The 14595-nt window shown below is 41.7% G+C and overlaps 1 protein-coding gene across 2 annotated transcripts in view; it reads left to right on the top strand.

The window, feature by feature from the left end:
• The window catches only part of SEMA4D (semaphorin 4D), a gene marked incomplete at both ends in the record, with an annotated part of 37756 nt that overhangs the window by 14442 nt on the left and 8719 nt on the right, over window positions 1-14595 (top strand). The window contains 4 exons of one of the 2 annotated variants that reach the window (XM_082013217.1): window positions 286-401; window positions 4612-4784; window positions 5013-5056; window positions 6208-6534. In XM_082013217.1, coding sequence (XP_081869343.1) covers window positions 286-401; window positions 4612-4784; window positions 5013-5056; window positions 6208-6534 — 660 coding nt within the window. Of the gene's footprint in view, window positions 1-285; window positions 402-4611; window positions 4785-5012; window positions 5057-6207; window positions 8605-14595 lie in introns of those variants that run through there. The other variant, XM_082013216.1, reaches the window with a different exon arrangement.

Raw genomic sequence — 14595 nt, 5'->3', positions numbered from 1 at the left:
TGCTTTGAAAAAGTATTGTGGGAAAAGAATTGCAAAACTGCAATGAGTGCAGCAAAAACACACATAAGATAATCCGTAAGTGGTCATTCTTTGTCGCAAAATGTTATTTCTTGCTCAGAGCGCCTTATAATGGCAGGTTTAATGGTTGCCACTGGCACAAGAGTTATGTGAAGTTGTCAGCTGAACAGCAAGCAGATTATTGAGACAGCTTATAGCAGATGTGCAATTTTTTCCTGCTTTTTTATTTTTAGGATCTTACTTCAATATATTGCTTTGTTGTTTCAGATCGCGGCGCCCTGCATAAAGCTATCAGCTATGAAAATGGAATGCATATTATTGAAGAAACACAGCTTTTCCCAAACTTTGAGCCAGTCCAAACTCTCTTGCTTTCATCCAAAAAAGTAAGTGCTATAAGCATCACAGCATTAACACCTTTTACTTGTCCAACAAGTACCTTTGTACTTTAGTACCACCTTGTAAGCTTGTCATGATGAAAGAAGACCATCACCGTGCACAGCCCCAAAGGCTGCATCTGCAACTCCTCGCAATGCAGCAATGTCACATATTGCGCACTGCATTTCGGTGTGTTTGGTAGGTGGCAAGCTTCTGAAGACCTGTAGATACGGGGAAAGTGGGTGACGAGGGCACAGGTGTACAGGTCTTCACTCGGACTCCATGTGCAGAAGCTGTAATGTGTTTCAAGGTACCAGTTTTCAGGTTAGGAGTAATGTAAAAATCCTGACCCCTTGTGGCCATTGCAAAGTGAGGAAAAATTGCCGGGGGTTTAGCAGAGGAGCAGTGTATCTTTCTGAGGACATAGACCTAAGCAGAGAGAACAGTTGTCTAGCAGAGGGACTCATTGTTATGTAATTGATTGGTTTCTGCTGTCCCAAACCTCGCTGGCTCCTGCATGGTAGATGTATCGTGAGAGCAGTCATGTTGGTGCGGCTAGGGGTGAGGACCTCCGATGAGGTCCTGTCTGTCTGGCAGGGCACCAGCTGCAGCTCCAGCTGGGGGCCACAGGCCTTGCTGCAGGCTCCAAACCCAGCGGTCGTTCTGCGCTATTAATCAGTCACTGGGTTAGATCCTGGAGTGGTTTTGTGACAGTGGGAGGATAATCACTCTGTGTACTTTGTACGCTAGTTAGGCTTCTGACCGTAGTTACTCAGACCTGCAGATCTGTGAATGTCTATGAAATTGTTACCCTAATCAGCGGCTTGTAGCATCAAACCCGTCAACTGGAAACATTTCAGAGTTTCTTAAGGAAAGAATGACTCTTTTGAAGTAACACTGGCATTCAGTAGCTAGCCAGTGATCAATAAATACCCTGCAGCTAGCGATACAGGAATACTGCCGGAGTATCTTAGAAACAGCTTTTATTTTTGTGTGATATTTAATAAAATTTTGCATGCCAAAATGATCAACTCGGTGGAAGAGAGCTTTATGCCATCATTTTTTCAAACCTGTCTTGCACTCTTATTTGTCTTTTCATGCTTATAATACAATGAAGTCTTGAGGACAGAGTATGCTTTTGACAGAAAAATTAAAATCCATGATTAAAAACTTCTGTGACCATAGATTTCAGTAAAGATGTTTGTATCATTTTTATATAATGCATCACACTAGCAAATTACAATATATATTTGTGTATATATTCTGTGTGTGTGTGTGTGTGTGTATATATATATATATATAACACGTTTGCTGTTTTATTCTGCTTTATGTGCAACAAAAGCTTCAAATGCCTTGCTTTGGCAGGAGGTTTCAGTATTTGCCCTGTAACAGAAGATAGTGAGAGATGGGTCTACTAATAAATATGCTAATGCCCATTCTTCTAATTGTGGGTAAATTGCAGGATCATTCATAGACTGGCATATTTATGATTCCCCCGTTTCTGGGGAGTGGAACAGAAGGGATAGGCATTACAACCTGATACCAAAGACACATGATCTAGCAGTTTCAGAATACAATTGGTAGCCAAGGTTAGTGTAGAAATGATGGCACTGAATTTATGCACTCTGAATCCAGGTGCCACATTCTCAGTTCCTCAAGAATATCCTGGAACGAGGCAGTGTGAGACGTGGCAAGGGGCTCCGTAGGGAACGCACTGTCTTGTCACAAAGAAACTTCTCTCAAAGCTTAGGACTGAAACAAACACTGCTTCCTGCATGGCACTGTGGAGACTTAACAGCTTGTACCCTCTGCAAGGGAAGACTTCCATGTTGCTAGAATAACTTTTGACACATAAAACTAACATGCACAACTGAAGCAGGGCTGCCAGTACATTCCCATAAAAGCAGCTGCCCTTTTCGGTGATGAAGAGTTGGAGATTGGGTCAGGTGCTAGAGTCGTGAAAGCTGTATAGTTGGCCATACTACCCAAGCAGGGATTACTTCTACTCCCCAGTGTGAAAACACAAATTTCTACCTCCTTGGACATCACAGTATCAATCTTAGTCAGTTGCTGCTGAAGTCCTTCATAGAGCTGATCCTGTGATACATGTAGTGGCACCCCATAGTAATGGATTAACCACAAGAGGGTAACAGTTGTTACCCTGATGGTGGGCTTCAGACTGCTCTGGAGTCAGAGTCCTTCCAGAACACATTATTGCAGTAGTCTCCAGGCCCTTCCCATATACCTTCACCTTGTTTAGAGGGTAGTGGGCAGAGTCAGATGAGCCTACAGTAGATCCTTATAACAGCTGCTTGACTGAAAGATGTGTCTGTAATTTTTTTTAAATGGTCTGCTCAGCTTGCTGTATGTTCTCTGAACTCACGGATTTACCATCTGGGAACCATGCCGAGACACTACAACGTATACGCAGTGTTGTTTGCTTGAATGTTAGCTAGCAGAGCACTAGAGAGATGAGCAGTACTCGGTGCATTAGGGGAGCTTTCCAGTAGAGTGGGAAGCTTTTCCTAGAAAGCTGTACGCCTGCAATGCTGCAGACTTCTTTCTGTGGGCATTCCAGCATAGTCTAACACTAACTTAAGTTAAACTTCAGGATGAAAGACTGCATTTGAATGTATGTCTCTGAAGTTTAATTCTCTCTCAAAGTCCATCTTCCAGCAGTGCCAACAGATTCTTTTTTGATCCAGTTTTGTCTTTCATCTTCCAATGTCAAGAGTTTCCTTGAAAGCTGTCTGCACACTACATATATGAGACAGATCCAAACTGATTTGTGCTTGGTCTTGTAGCGTCCTCTAGAGATTGCTGCTAGTCAGAATGCATCATTTATTAGCTTAATTGTAAGACAGATTTCTCATGATCGTTGCATTAAAGAGACTAACCTGTTTGGAGTTCTCATGGCAAAACTTCCTTACATGCTTAGTGAAAGAGTGATGATGAGCCCTGAAACCTAAATTCAGCCCTAAGATGCCCTGTTAGTTGTTTTCTTGAGAGTGTTTCTGATGTCAATACCAAAAGTCTGCACCATGAACATGAGGTTTTTGAAGAATGTTTCTCTACCAGAAATCTTTGATGTCTGCCCATGACTTTGTGACCATATTCATTCTGCTGGAGTCAAGCAGTTTCACTGCAGACACAACCCCTGAGTACATTTCTACATACTGAGGTCTGTTTGGCTGCAGTACAGGAAAAGCCACTCTGTGGTTGGATCTGGCTCATTTGCCATGACAACTGCAGTGGGGTGTTGATAAATCCACTCGGTATTCTGCTCAGGAAGAAGCCAACCCACTGCCAAGGTGGGGTGTGCTGTTTGGCTTTGTATGCATAGCTTCTTGAGGACTAGAGGATTGGTCACTGGTGGGTTTGGGTTGCAGTGCAGGCCCCTTTCTCGAGGCTTTGCATAATAATATGTAAACTCATGGTTTACCTTTAGCCATCGGTTTCCCTGAGCTTTGAATGAAATGAGGCAGCTGCCTGCCTTTTATGTGAAGGATATTTAGGATGAGTATGGTCTTTTCCTGCCATGCTTAATGTGAGACTTTTTTGGGATTCCCAGCAACAGTGGGTCAAACAGCCATTCTGTTTATATCCTCCTCTTCCTAGGTGTTGTGACAGTGCTGTTTCCTTTGAATACTATCCAGTGTTTCACCTTGAGTAGCAAGTAGGCAGCTGCATTTGACTCTTATAAGGCTGATGTTGATGTGGCTGTAGAGACTGGCTGGTAGAAGAGCTGAAGGCGGTAGGGTTGCTTTGGGTTAACAGGAGTGGGTCCCACATACAGCAAGCCTTGCCTGTTCAGGCTTGCGTGTGCCTACTGCAGCCTTGTCATGAGTGCAGACTTGCCTTGCTTCATACGAGGGTTGTCGGTGCATTCGTATTTGTGGAAAAACTGTGTGATAAAGCCACGGTTAGATGTGGTTACTTTCCATTCTCCATACATTGCCTCTATTTCAAATTCTTGTTCTTTTGTCTTTCTGCACTTCCAGCATCGCTGAATATTTTTCAAGGTAGGTTTCCTTTCCTCTCTAGAAATAAAAGCTAAACAAATGCTTATTCCCTTTAACGCTCCAGTTTTTACAACCATGGCTGTATGTATGCAACTCTTTACTTTCAATAACTTTCAAATTGTTTCATGAATTGGATTGTTTGGCTTTGAGAAAGTGATTTGCTGTGGTTTTTTTGTTGTGCTTTGGTTCTTTTTAGGGCAGAAGATATCTCTATGCTGGTTCAAATTCTGGTGTGGTTCAGTCTCCAGTGGCATTCTGTGACAAGTACACCACTTGTGTTGACTGTGTTTTAGCAAGGGATCCTTACTGTGCTTGGAAACCCCTTGAAGCTTCCTGCACTGATACTTTTAAAGAAAATGAAATTGAAAGGTAATGGTAGCCTTTGATTACCTTACAGTTGCAATCAATATTGCATCAGCCTTGCCCCTTACCGATAACTGGCATTTTTTTTAATGGAATGTTTTCAAATACAGACTTTTTCCTATCCATCTATGTCTGCTTGTGCTATTTAGATAAGATGAATCTTTCTTAGTATGAGGGTGGGCATGCTGTAGGAAGCAAAATGTGAAGTTGTAATGCTTGAACTTCCTTTTACAGGAATTGGATTCAGAACATAGGTGGAGATGCATCGTCTTGTTCTGGTGAGTTAGTCTTTGAAAACCTGTTTTACAGTATATCTGGAGTAGTGAAAGAGTTGCGTTTAGTTTGGCTTGGTTTTTGTGATTATTTGGACATTTATTTATATTTTAATAGGTATGAGATTCTGCTTTTGAATACTTGAGCATCTGTACAGCCTGCATGTTGTCTTAAAATGTCTGTGTTTGTATACATTTCAGTGTGCAGTGCACAAACCTCTGAAATGAATGGGGGCACCTCAACAGCGACTTGTGAATGAAAGCAATATTTACCATAAGTACTTCTAGTGCAGAGACCTCTGTCTCTGTGATACAGCATTTGACATTCTACTGTGAGCCTTGATAAGTGCTTGGTTATTGCTGCTGGATCAGATGAAATGATCCTGAAAAAAGCTGTTTTTATGGTGAGAGGGGAGGGGGACTCAGAACATCATACAGAGCAGCTGAAGCACCCTCCATAGTGCTTTAAGGCAAGTAACCACAGGTCCTTTCTTTATAGTGTGTGCTGCTGCCACCAGATCACGGAGATCTTAAAGAAGAGTAGTGTTACAGGATATTTGTACTGCAGTAAACAAAGCTCTTAAGAGTTTGATTTACTCCATTTTTGTTTCTAATCCAAGCAAAGCATGGACCGCCATGGGAGTTTTGCTTGTTAGTTTTTTCGTTAATTTATGGTGTTGCATTGTGGGTGTGTCATAATTGCTGGGTTTGGGTTTGTTTTTTTTTTTAAAGAGAGTTTAAGTTGAGTAACAGCACTTTGTTCAATTTCTTCTTGGAAATTTTGTAGTTGCTGATTTACTTAAAATGCATTAATTGCGTATAAAGTGATCTCAAGTTCAACATCTTGTCTCAAACACTGACTCGTCTCAGATGCACGCTCAGTGCGGATCAAAAAGGTCTCATCTTTATCTAGAAGTGGAGGCTGTCTTAGAGCTTGAGGTGTCCTATCTCTTAGTCTGTCTTGATGTCTCGCACGCAGCTATAGCTTGGTATTTCACTGAGATTCTTGCATGCTGTCGTCTTGGTCTTGTGAGGTAATCTGAATGCTCTAATCTTTACATTGCTGTTAAGACCGTAGCACAGTCTCGTGAAACTGTACAGATTAGAGCAAATGGGAATCATTGCTGATACTCTGCACATTTATTTTGATGTTCCAGATAAAGTAAGAGAGAATTCCCTACAGCATACATTCAAGCATGGGAGCACAGCAGAACTCAAGTGTTCTCAAAAGTCCAATCTGGCACAGGTAGTCTGGAAGTTCAAAGACGATGTGCTGAGAGTGGAGAGCCCCAAGTACCGTCTGCTGGAAAAAGCGTTGCTCATCTTCAATTTATCAGAAGGAGACAGTGGTGTTTACCAGTGTTTGTCAGAAGAAAAAGTGAAGAATAAGAAGTTTTCTCAAGTGCTGGCTAAGCATGTTTTGGAACTGAAAAAGATCCAGCATACCACAGTGGGCCCCACTGCGGCAGCTGCACCAACAGAAGGTAATAGCGATGTGCCAAAAGTGTCAGCTGTATCAACCGAGGGGTCTACCGCTCACACCTCGACCACTCAGATGGTGCCGGTAACGACAGCAAGGGTAGTAACAAAGCCCATTGGCCCTGTCCTAACAAGTGCAGCCTCCAACACAGAGCTCTTCAATTCAATTCCTGACGCAGTCCCGGAAAAGACGATGTTCCTCAAGTCAAATGATAACTTCCTGTTGATGTTCCTCTTCCTCTTCTTTTTTATTCTCTTCTTGTGCCTGCTCTCCTACAACTGTTACAAAGGGTACTTGCCAGGGCAGTGCTTGAAATTTCGCGCTCTCATCCTGCTTGGTAAGAAGAAAACAAAGTCGGATTTTTCTGATTGTGAGCAAAGTGTGAAGGAGACACTGGTGGAGCAAGGCAGCGTCAGCCACCAGAGTGGGGAGCAGCCGAAGCCGGCACACGACACTGGCTACGAGACTGAGCCTGACTGCGGGAATGGCCACCTGCAGCCTGGGGATTCGCAGGCTTCCCGAGAGGCCAAGGACAAGCCCTTCGATGTCAAGTGTGAGCTCAAGTATGCTGACTCGGACGCAGAGGGAGACTGAAGGACCCAATCATCCACTTCAGTGGTGGAAATCAGCTGTGGTCCTGCGGCTAGCTATTTCAGCACGGAGAGCGTGGGTGTGACAGCTGAGCCATAGTGGGGTTTACATGCTTACGCTGTACAGCAAGCCAATTTGTGTTCAGATCTCGCCAGATTAGAGAAGCGGTGTTCTTGTCTGCAGACCATAGCATCTTGTATTGTACTGTCTCTTTTTTTTTTTTTCAAATGGCCAGTTTCAGATCACCATTTGTTTGTTCTTGGTTTTTCCCCCACTGAGCACTTTGCTCTGGTGAACAGTTATGTGCTTGTTCTTGAGCCCTATTCTTCCATAGGATAAAAGTAACTTTCTAATTCAGTTGGCTTTAAAAAGTACTTCAGTCTACACATATTTAGCTGCCATTAAAAAAAGACCTAGTCTCATTTTAATTCCAAATTGGAAATTAAGTTTAGTTTATCAGATTGGTAAATTGCAGACTTTTGTCCAGATTGGGACATTTTTTTTCTTTGCTTCTAGTGATTATTTTTAGTTTCATGCTTTGTGTTTTGGCACACTAGGTCTTTTTAGTTGGTTAAAGTTAATTTTTTTAACTGCTTTTTAAGTATCTTAGATTTTAAGGTATAATGGGGATATAGCGTTGGCTTGATTTGTGTAAGACTCTCAGGGATAATCTTGTTTAAAGGCTTTTTTCTCTGCTGCTTTCTAGAAAATTAGGTACAACAGTATCAGTACAAAACATGGAGTAAGTGGGGCAGGGAGGGAGGAAATAGTAGATTTAGCACTGCTGTTCCTTTTTTCTTCCACACCCACCCCCTAGCCAGCAAGCTGGAGATAGTCACATTCTATTTTCTATACAAAACTGGATTTTTTTTTTTTTTTTAATGAAACAGTACAGGCAAGCAGCTGTCAGTTAGCAGTGGCACGGAGAGAGGTTTTCTGCACTGTGGAAGTGAAAGAGGAATCGAGAAGAATTAACTACAATAATTCAGCTAGTGACTCACTGGAATGGACTGTTAGGATACAGCCTGATGAGAAAACATTGCCGATTTTTTTTCTTTTTTTCAGATTCAGCAATAACTCAGCTTCTTTTTGTGACAAATCTTTGCAGCGTCACCCTTTCTGGATGACACCTTCCAATCTCCTATGCAACTGGAGACTGAAACTGGAGCTGCTCAAACAATCAGCCATTTGAACTGTTTATGTGAATCATGCCTGCAAACGTGAAAGTGTGCATTTGTTCTCAGCCTGGTTCACAGCAGCACTGTTTGTCTGTAAAAGCATTTTGTGCGGTACAGTCCTGAAGAGTTGTTCCTCTCACTGCATCCTTCTGTAAATATTGCTAGAAGTAGAATACATTTTAGCAGTAAATAGCAGTATGCCTGGGCTGCTTTTCTATGTTGAATTTCCATGCAAACATAATTTAGACCATCTTAGTGTAAACAGTTTATATTTTATAAGATTCAGTTTGGTTTTATTTTTCTATTTTTAATTATGTACATATAACAGAATAAATATTAAAATAAATTGTATTACATCTTGCCTTTTATGAAACTTGACACAATGACACTGCTTTCCATATTGCAAGTACTAATGTTCCTTGTAGTTTCTTTTAAGGGGGAAAAGTGAAAACTTCTGTAATCAATTTGAAGCAGATTCTCTTCTCGCCTTTAGCTGAACGGGTTATAACCCAGGGGAGGGAGGCTGAAAGGATGGAAAAAGAAACATGGGTGAAGGAGGAAGGCACTCTTCTCTAAGGGCCTAGGGACACTTCCTCTTATTACCCTTCTAAAATTCATTTGTATTTTTGCATTATTTCTTCAGTGTGTGTGATGTATTTCTCACAACTTTTTTCCTTAGTACCCTCTGTTTTTTTTCTTTTCTATCCTCTTCTGTCACACAGCCTCATCTCCTATACCTTTCCCTCCTACTGGTACCTCCTTTTTGTCCTGTGTGGGAAGTGATTCACCTCCTTCACCCACCAGTACCCAGCCTGATGTTTGGTCTAGCACAGACCCTGTAAAGGTCATGTTGTTGCCACCTTTCCTAAGTGACCAGGCACAGCATGTTAGTGTCCGGGGACCCTTTCATCTCTTCTGCCAAGCCACAGGTAAGTTGGAGGACCCCTGTAATAAACCAGCATTTTCTGCATTAAGGGTTTAGATATGTCACCATGTACTGTATGTGTTTTACTTTTGTGATGTTTAAAAAAAAAAAAAGAAAGAAAGAAAAAGTAAGACCACTGCAGGATGTGTTGTCAACATGCTGTTACCAAGAATCTGGCACTGCAACTACTGTACTGTAAAATGCAGGCTCTGATTTCGCAGCCTACTTTAGTATATTAATGGTCAATTGATTTTAGTAGGCTCACTTGCATGCTGAAGGCGTTCACTGAATCATGATTGCGGGTGTTTAGCAGGTATTATTTTCATGGTCAGTATGTATGCCATTTAAAAAAATACACTTCTGTTGGATTTGAATTTAGTGTATTTTTCTGGACCAGGTCAGTTAGTTCCTTTTTAGTCTTATTTCAAATAGTAAAGTACTTACAGTAATGGCAGCTTCCGTTTTATGAAGAATATATTATCTGATGTAGAAGAACAAAACTATCTTTTCTACAGAAATTCAACATTTGTCTTTCGCCTTTAGTTTGGATAGTAATTGTTTAAGCTAAGTGAGATTTAATGAATCTAAATAGGTCTTAAAATGTAACCCTATTCTTTAGAAGAAGGGATTATAGATACAAGTTAATTTTTAAAAGTACCATTGTTTCATATTGGCCTGTCTGTTAGTCAGTGTGTGTTAGTGTTACATGGAATCGGATCAAAACGCATAATTCTTTACTAGAGTAGGTCTTAACAAAGGCATGATTTGTATTTCCGTGGCTAAAACAACAACAGTGGTGTCAGGATTCTTTCCTAGCATAGAATGATAGAATCATTTTGGTTGGAAAAGACCTTTCAGCAGTAGTTTGTTCACTGTTGCTATAGACAATTCAGAAACTTTTGTGGGCCACCATGAAAAAAACTGTTGTAACAGCATAAGTAGCACATAAGATTTAGACAGTTTGATAATCATGCTACAGATCTGGAATTTATTTTAAAATTACTTTTTTCATCCAGCAATGTCTGTTTTAACATGATCCTCACGTGCTGCTTTTTAAAAATTGTCAGTAATTGTAATTGCCTTGGCCGTGAACTTAAGAAAGAAGCAGCAGTGTCCTAAATTCAGCCTGTGGAATTCAGTGCTGAGGAGGTAGGGATGAATAGCAGAAGAAGCTGTAGCAAGAATCGGACATCCAAGAGGTGCAGTGGTGGCACAGGCAGGGGCAAGACGAGCCAGCTGCGGATGCATTTCCGACCTCTCGGAAAGCAGTGGAAGGACTGGACTTTGTGTCCGGTGATGGGGGGTTTTTACTCCCTTCTGGAAGTAAGACGTGGCTGGTGCATCACACCCTTCTGTTACCCAGAATTACAACTTTATTCCATGGATTTTAAACAAACAAACAAAAAAAAACCACACCACCAAAACCAAACCACAACACAACAAAGGCAAACCAGCATATCAAAATGGTGTGGATCTTTTGCACCTTTCTGGGGCCTGCATGTGAGGATGTATAAATTTATTCTAGGTGGGGGCTGGCTAAGCAAATGCTTTTACTAGGAAGCTCTCTGCTTGGATTTGTTCACATTCCTCCAGTGCCTGCGGATATTTCTTTATATAAATGTAGCTGTAATGGAATTTTTATTTCCCTCAGCTATGAATACGGGGTAAGATGTGTTTGCAAGGAGCCAGAATGGTTAAATGAGACTGGCAGAGCACTGTATGTCATACCCGGTCTTCTGCGTAAAGGGTAGGGTATTGGCAAATGTGTGATGCAAATGCATAGGTCGCCACATCATCCAGTCAAAAACCTGAAGCTTATTTTTAATGAAGTTTCTAACGTTATTTTTATGAGAATTACTGAATCTTTTCCTTTTTTTTAATTGTAAATGTCTGCTTCAAGCTATCTGGGAACTCGGCAGGAGTTGGTGAGTTCTCTTACTCATCTCTTACTCACCCCACATGTTTTAACCTGAAATCTTGCCTAAGGAAAATACTTTTACAGCCTTGTAACTGACTTATTTCAACAACATTAAGTTAAAGTGAATACGGTACAAACAGCCACTTGTCACATATTGGGTTTTTTTAATGGAAAATTAGTTTTTCAAGCATGGAGTACTCCTGCCCTTCCTGAAAAGGAATACATCTCCCATCATGAATTGCCTCCCAGTTTCTCTCTCTACTCCCCTGGAGAGTCTCGCATCTTCACACTTCTCTAAAAACCTGTCTGCTAGGCATGCACTGGCAAATGTCAGGTTTCCTGTATGTTTCCTCTAATAGAAGTTTTCTCTCCCACTAAAGAATTTTTAAACTCTTCAAAAACATTTGAGACAGGCTTCAAATAAATTGAACAAACTACTACACTGTCTGGTGCAGGGGAGAGGCAGTGACATGATGATGTATGCACCTGCTTTATAACTTCTCTGGTGTGTGCTCTGTTGAATTTAGGTATAGTAGAAACAGGCTTTTTCTAGCAGTTTTGATTCTGCTTAAAGATGTTACTACTGACACCTCCTCCCCTAGCTGTAGGGTAGTATATCCTTGACCTTAACTTCACAGACAAATGACATACTAGAATATCCTGAGTGTGCTAGGCAACAATTTAAATGCATTTATAATCAGAAACAGTGCAAAATACTATGCCTTATTTGTATTTCTGGCCTGCAGATTCAGACTGACTCAGTGTCCATGGTGTCACGAAGTCTTGCCTCCTCCCTGAGTTTGTCTGAAGCGTGGAGTTTTTCTGTAACTGTTTCTTAACTTTTCAGTCTCATTAAAACAACCCCGGGAGTGCGAACACAAAAATTCTGCAGACTCGTCAATATGCTTTAAAGGAGCTATTCTTTCCCGGAGATACTGAGATGGGTGTCTGATAACGCCCACGTACAATGCCAGTTCCCTGTGGTTATCCTATGTTAAAGGCAGCGCAAGGAAGCTTCCCAGATCATGCGGGGAAAAGAGCTGTAACTTGCCAGAATGAGAATGGCAAGTGATTTCTATGTTTTTTCTCTCCTTGGCAAAGCTCAAGGTCACGCTGAAAGGCGTGCGGGAGGGTGGGGAAAATGCGATGCGCCGCGCTTCGCCGCGCACCGCTGCGGGTCGAGCGAGTCTGTAGACAAAGCTCCTGCAGAGTGAGTCCGAAGCGGACCGTGCCCAAGGCTGCGTCCGGATGTCCGAGGGCTGGCTGTGCCGCTGCCGCCACGTGCTCGTGCAGCGCGCGTCTCGGCGGTGGCGCTCGGGGCTCCCAGCGCCCCGAGCTGTGCCCGATTTGCCCCTGGGAAGAGGAGCTCATCCGTCGGGGATTGACTTGCCCATGGAAATCAGTAAGCTTCCTCTCTGGAAGTGGCTTTGTCAGTCATTCCTGGGTGAGGTTGTTTTAGATTAATTGCTTTAGTCGCCCCGTGATGCCCTGGTTGGCTGACGGGGCGCGATGCGCGGAGGCGCGCGGCACCCAGAGCAGGGTGAGCCCACCTTGGGGGGTGCTGTGTGCAAGACCCCACGCTGTTTGTCTAGGACGAGCGATTAAACAGCATTTAAATGGCAGCGTGTCAGTGTCTTAAAATGGAGTTCACTTCTGTTGTTACTTTATTCTACTCGTCCAAGAACACAAATGTCAAATACCAGTTCTCCAAGGACATACACTTGTGTTTTGTAACCAGTTGCAGTTTTCCAGCTTTTTTTTTTTCTTTTTTGTGAACTGTTGTATAAAAATAATCCCCAGAACATCTCCTCTTCCTGCCTTTGTTAGTGTTTCTTAATAATTATGCCTGTGGACAGATAATATCTTTAGTTTTTGGAACCTGACAACGGTTTAACTGGTAGCCTAGAAAGGAAAAGTTCTGCATCTCCCAGGACAATTCAATCAACTGCACAAATATTTTAAAACTTTCTAAAGTAATTTTTTTTTTTTCATTTTTATGCAGTTTATTTTGAGATTCAGATGGTGATACTATGTTGAAGCGGTACCCTTGACTTTAATCTGTCTGCTTGCTTAGTAATCCGTGGTTGGTTTATCTTTATCCTCATAGGGGAATGCTAAGTTTGTACCTTGTTAAACAGCTCCGTATCCTGCTTTATGAATTCGCTTCTCCACAGACCATTGGTGTTTTATCTCATGCTCTCTGCCTACGACTCAGTTTCAGCATCTTCGGCCACAGTAGTCTGATAGTGGCTATTAATTTGTGATTTTGTAGTATTGTATCACTTCTTTCATTGATTTCTGCACTGACTGAACATTCATCACTTAAAGGCATCCTGGTACCAAAAAACCATACCTTCGTGCGGATCTCTGACCGGCCACCTGTTTTTTTTATTGATTGAGATGCATCTAGAAGATAAGTTGAAAAATTAAGATTGTTCCTTTACTATATTAACAGAAAAGAACTTGGAAGTCCTTAAGGATAGGACTAGTACCAAGTAAATATTGCAGACCTGCTTTGCATAAAAATCACAGGCGTTGAAAAGTGTCCTTGTTGCTTTCGACTGCAAAATCTGAGGGCTGCGGTTGTCTCACTAGAGTGTTGGCACTTCTTTTTTCAGACATGAGGGCCTGCCTGGCCCTCTTACATCTAACTCTGCATGCAAAACCAGCAGCATTAAACACTTTTGTTAAGTGCTGGTGTTGTGCTGGCTCTGATGGCTTCCTCCATAGGACAATTGAAAATTAATTTCTGCAAGGACTATGACTTGGATGATGCATTCTTCTGGCATCAACAGCAGACTTTGAAAAATTCCTGTAGAAAATTTGTGCTGCTGTGCACTTTTACATGTAAAGGTTATGAAAAGCCAAGAATCTGTGGAAAAGGCATGCAACGTTCTTCCTTTTTTTTTTTTTTAGTATATTACTTTCTTATAATGACTAGAATAAGCTCAGTGTAAACATCATTTGAGCATAAGGCACATAAAGTTAAAAAAGGGGAGAGTGGGAAGAAGTAGAACCAAGAATGTCTTTTTAGTTCTTCCTCGAAAGGTTTCCTTAATTTTTTTTTTTCTGCTGAACAGAATCTTACCTTGCACAGTGTGCAGCTGACTGCATTCATAACAGTTTTTTCCTGTGCAATGAATGAGAAGGTGCAGTTGGGAAACCTTCCTGTGTGTCTTTTGGTAAGTTGTAAACACGTAAAACATAAGAAGAGACACTAAAATATCTTTCTTCCCATGAGGAATTCAGTCCAGTTAGGACTAGTCGTTGTCACCTGCAAACAATTATTACTGTTGTAATGTGCATAAAACACCTCCAGCTGCATGCGTGTTGCAGTGTATCCCATACATACCAGTAAGTAAGTGATCAGAGGGCTTAGGTAAATTAAGCCTGTTGCATGGTTTTAAAAGCTTTCGGTCGGTATCTGCAGAGTTGGAATAAGCCATCCCGTTG

Source organism: Phaethon aethereus (assembly GCF_964289735.1).
Source record: "Phaethon aethereus genome assembly, chromosome: Z".
Taxonomy (NCBI): Eukaryota; Metazoa; Chordata; class Aves; order Phaethontiformes; family Phaethontidae; genus Phaethon; species Phaethon aethereus.
This window is presented reverse-complemented; position numbering and strand designations above follow the sequence as displayed.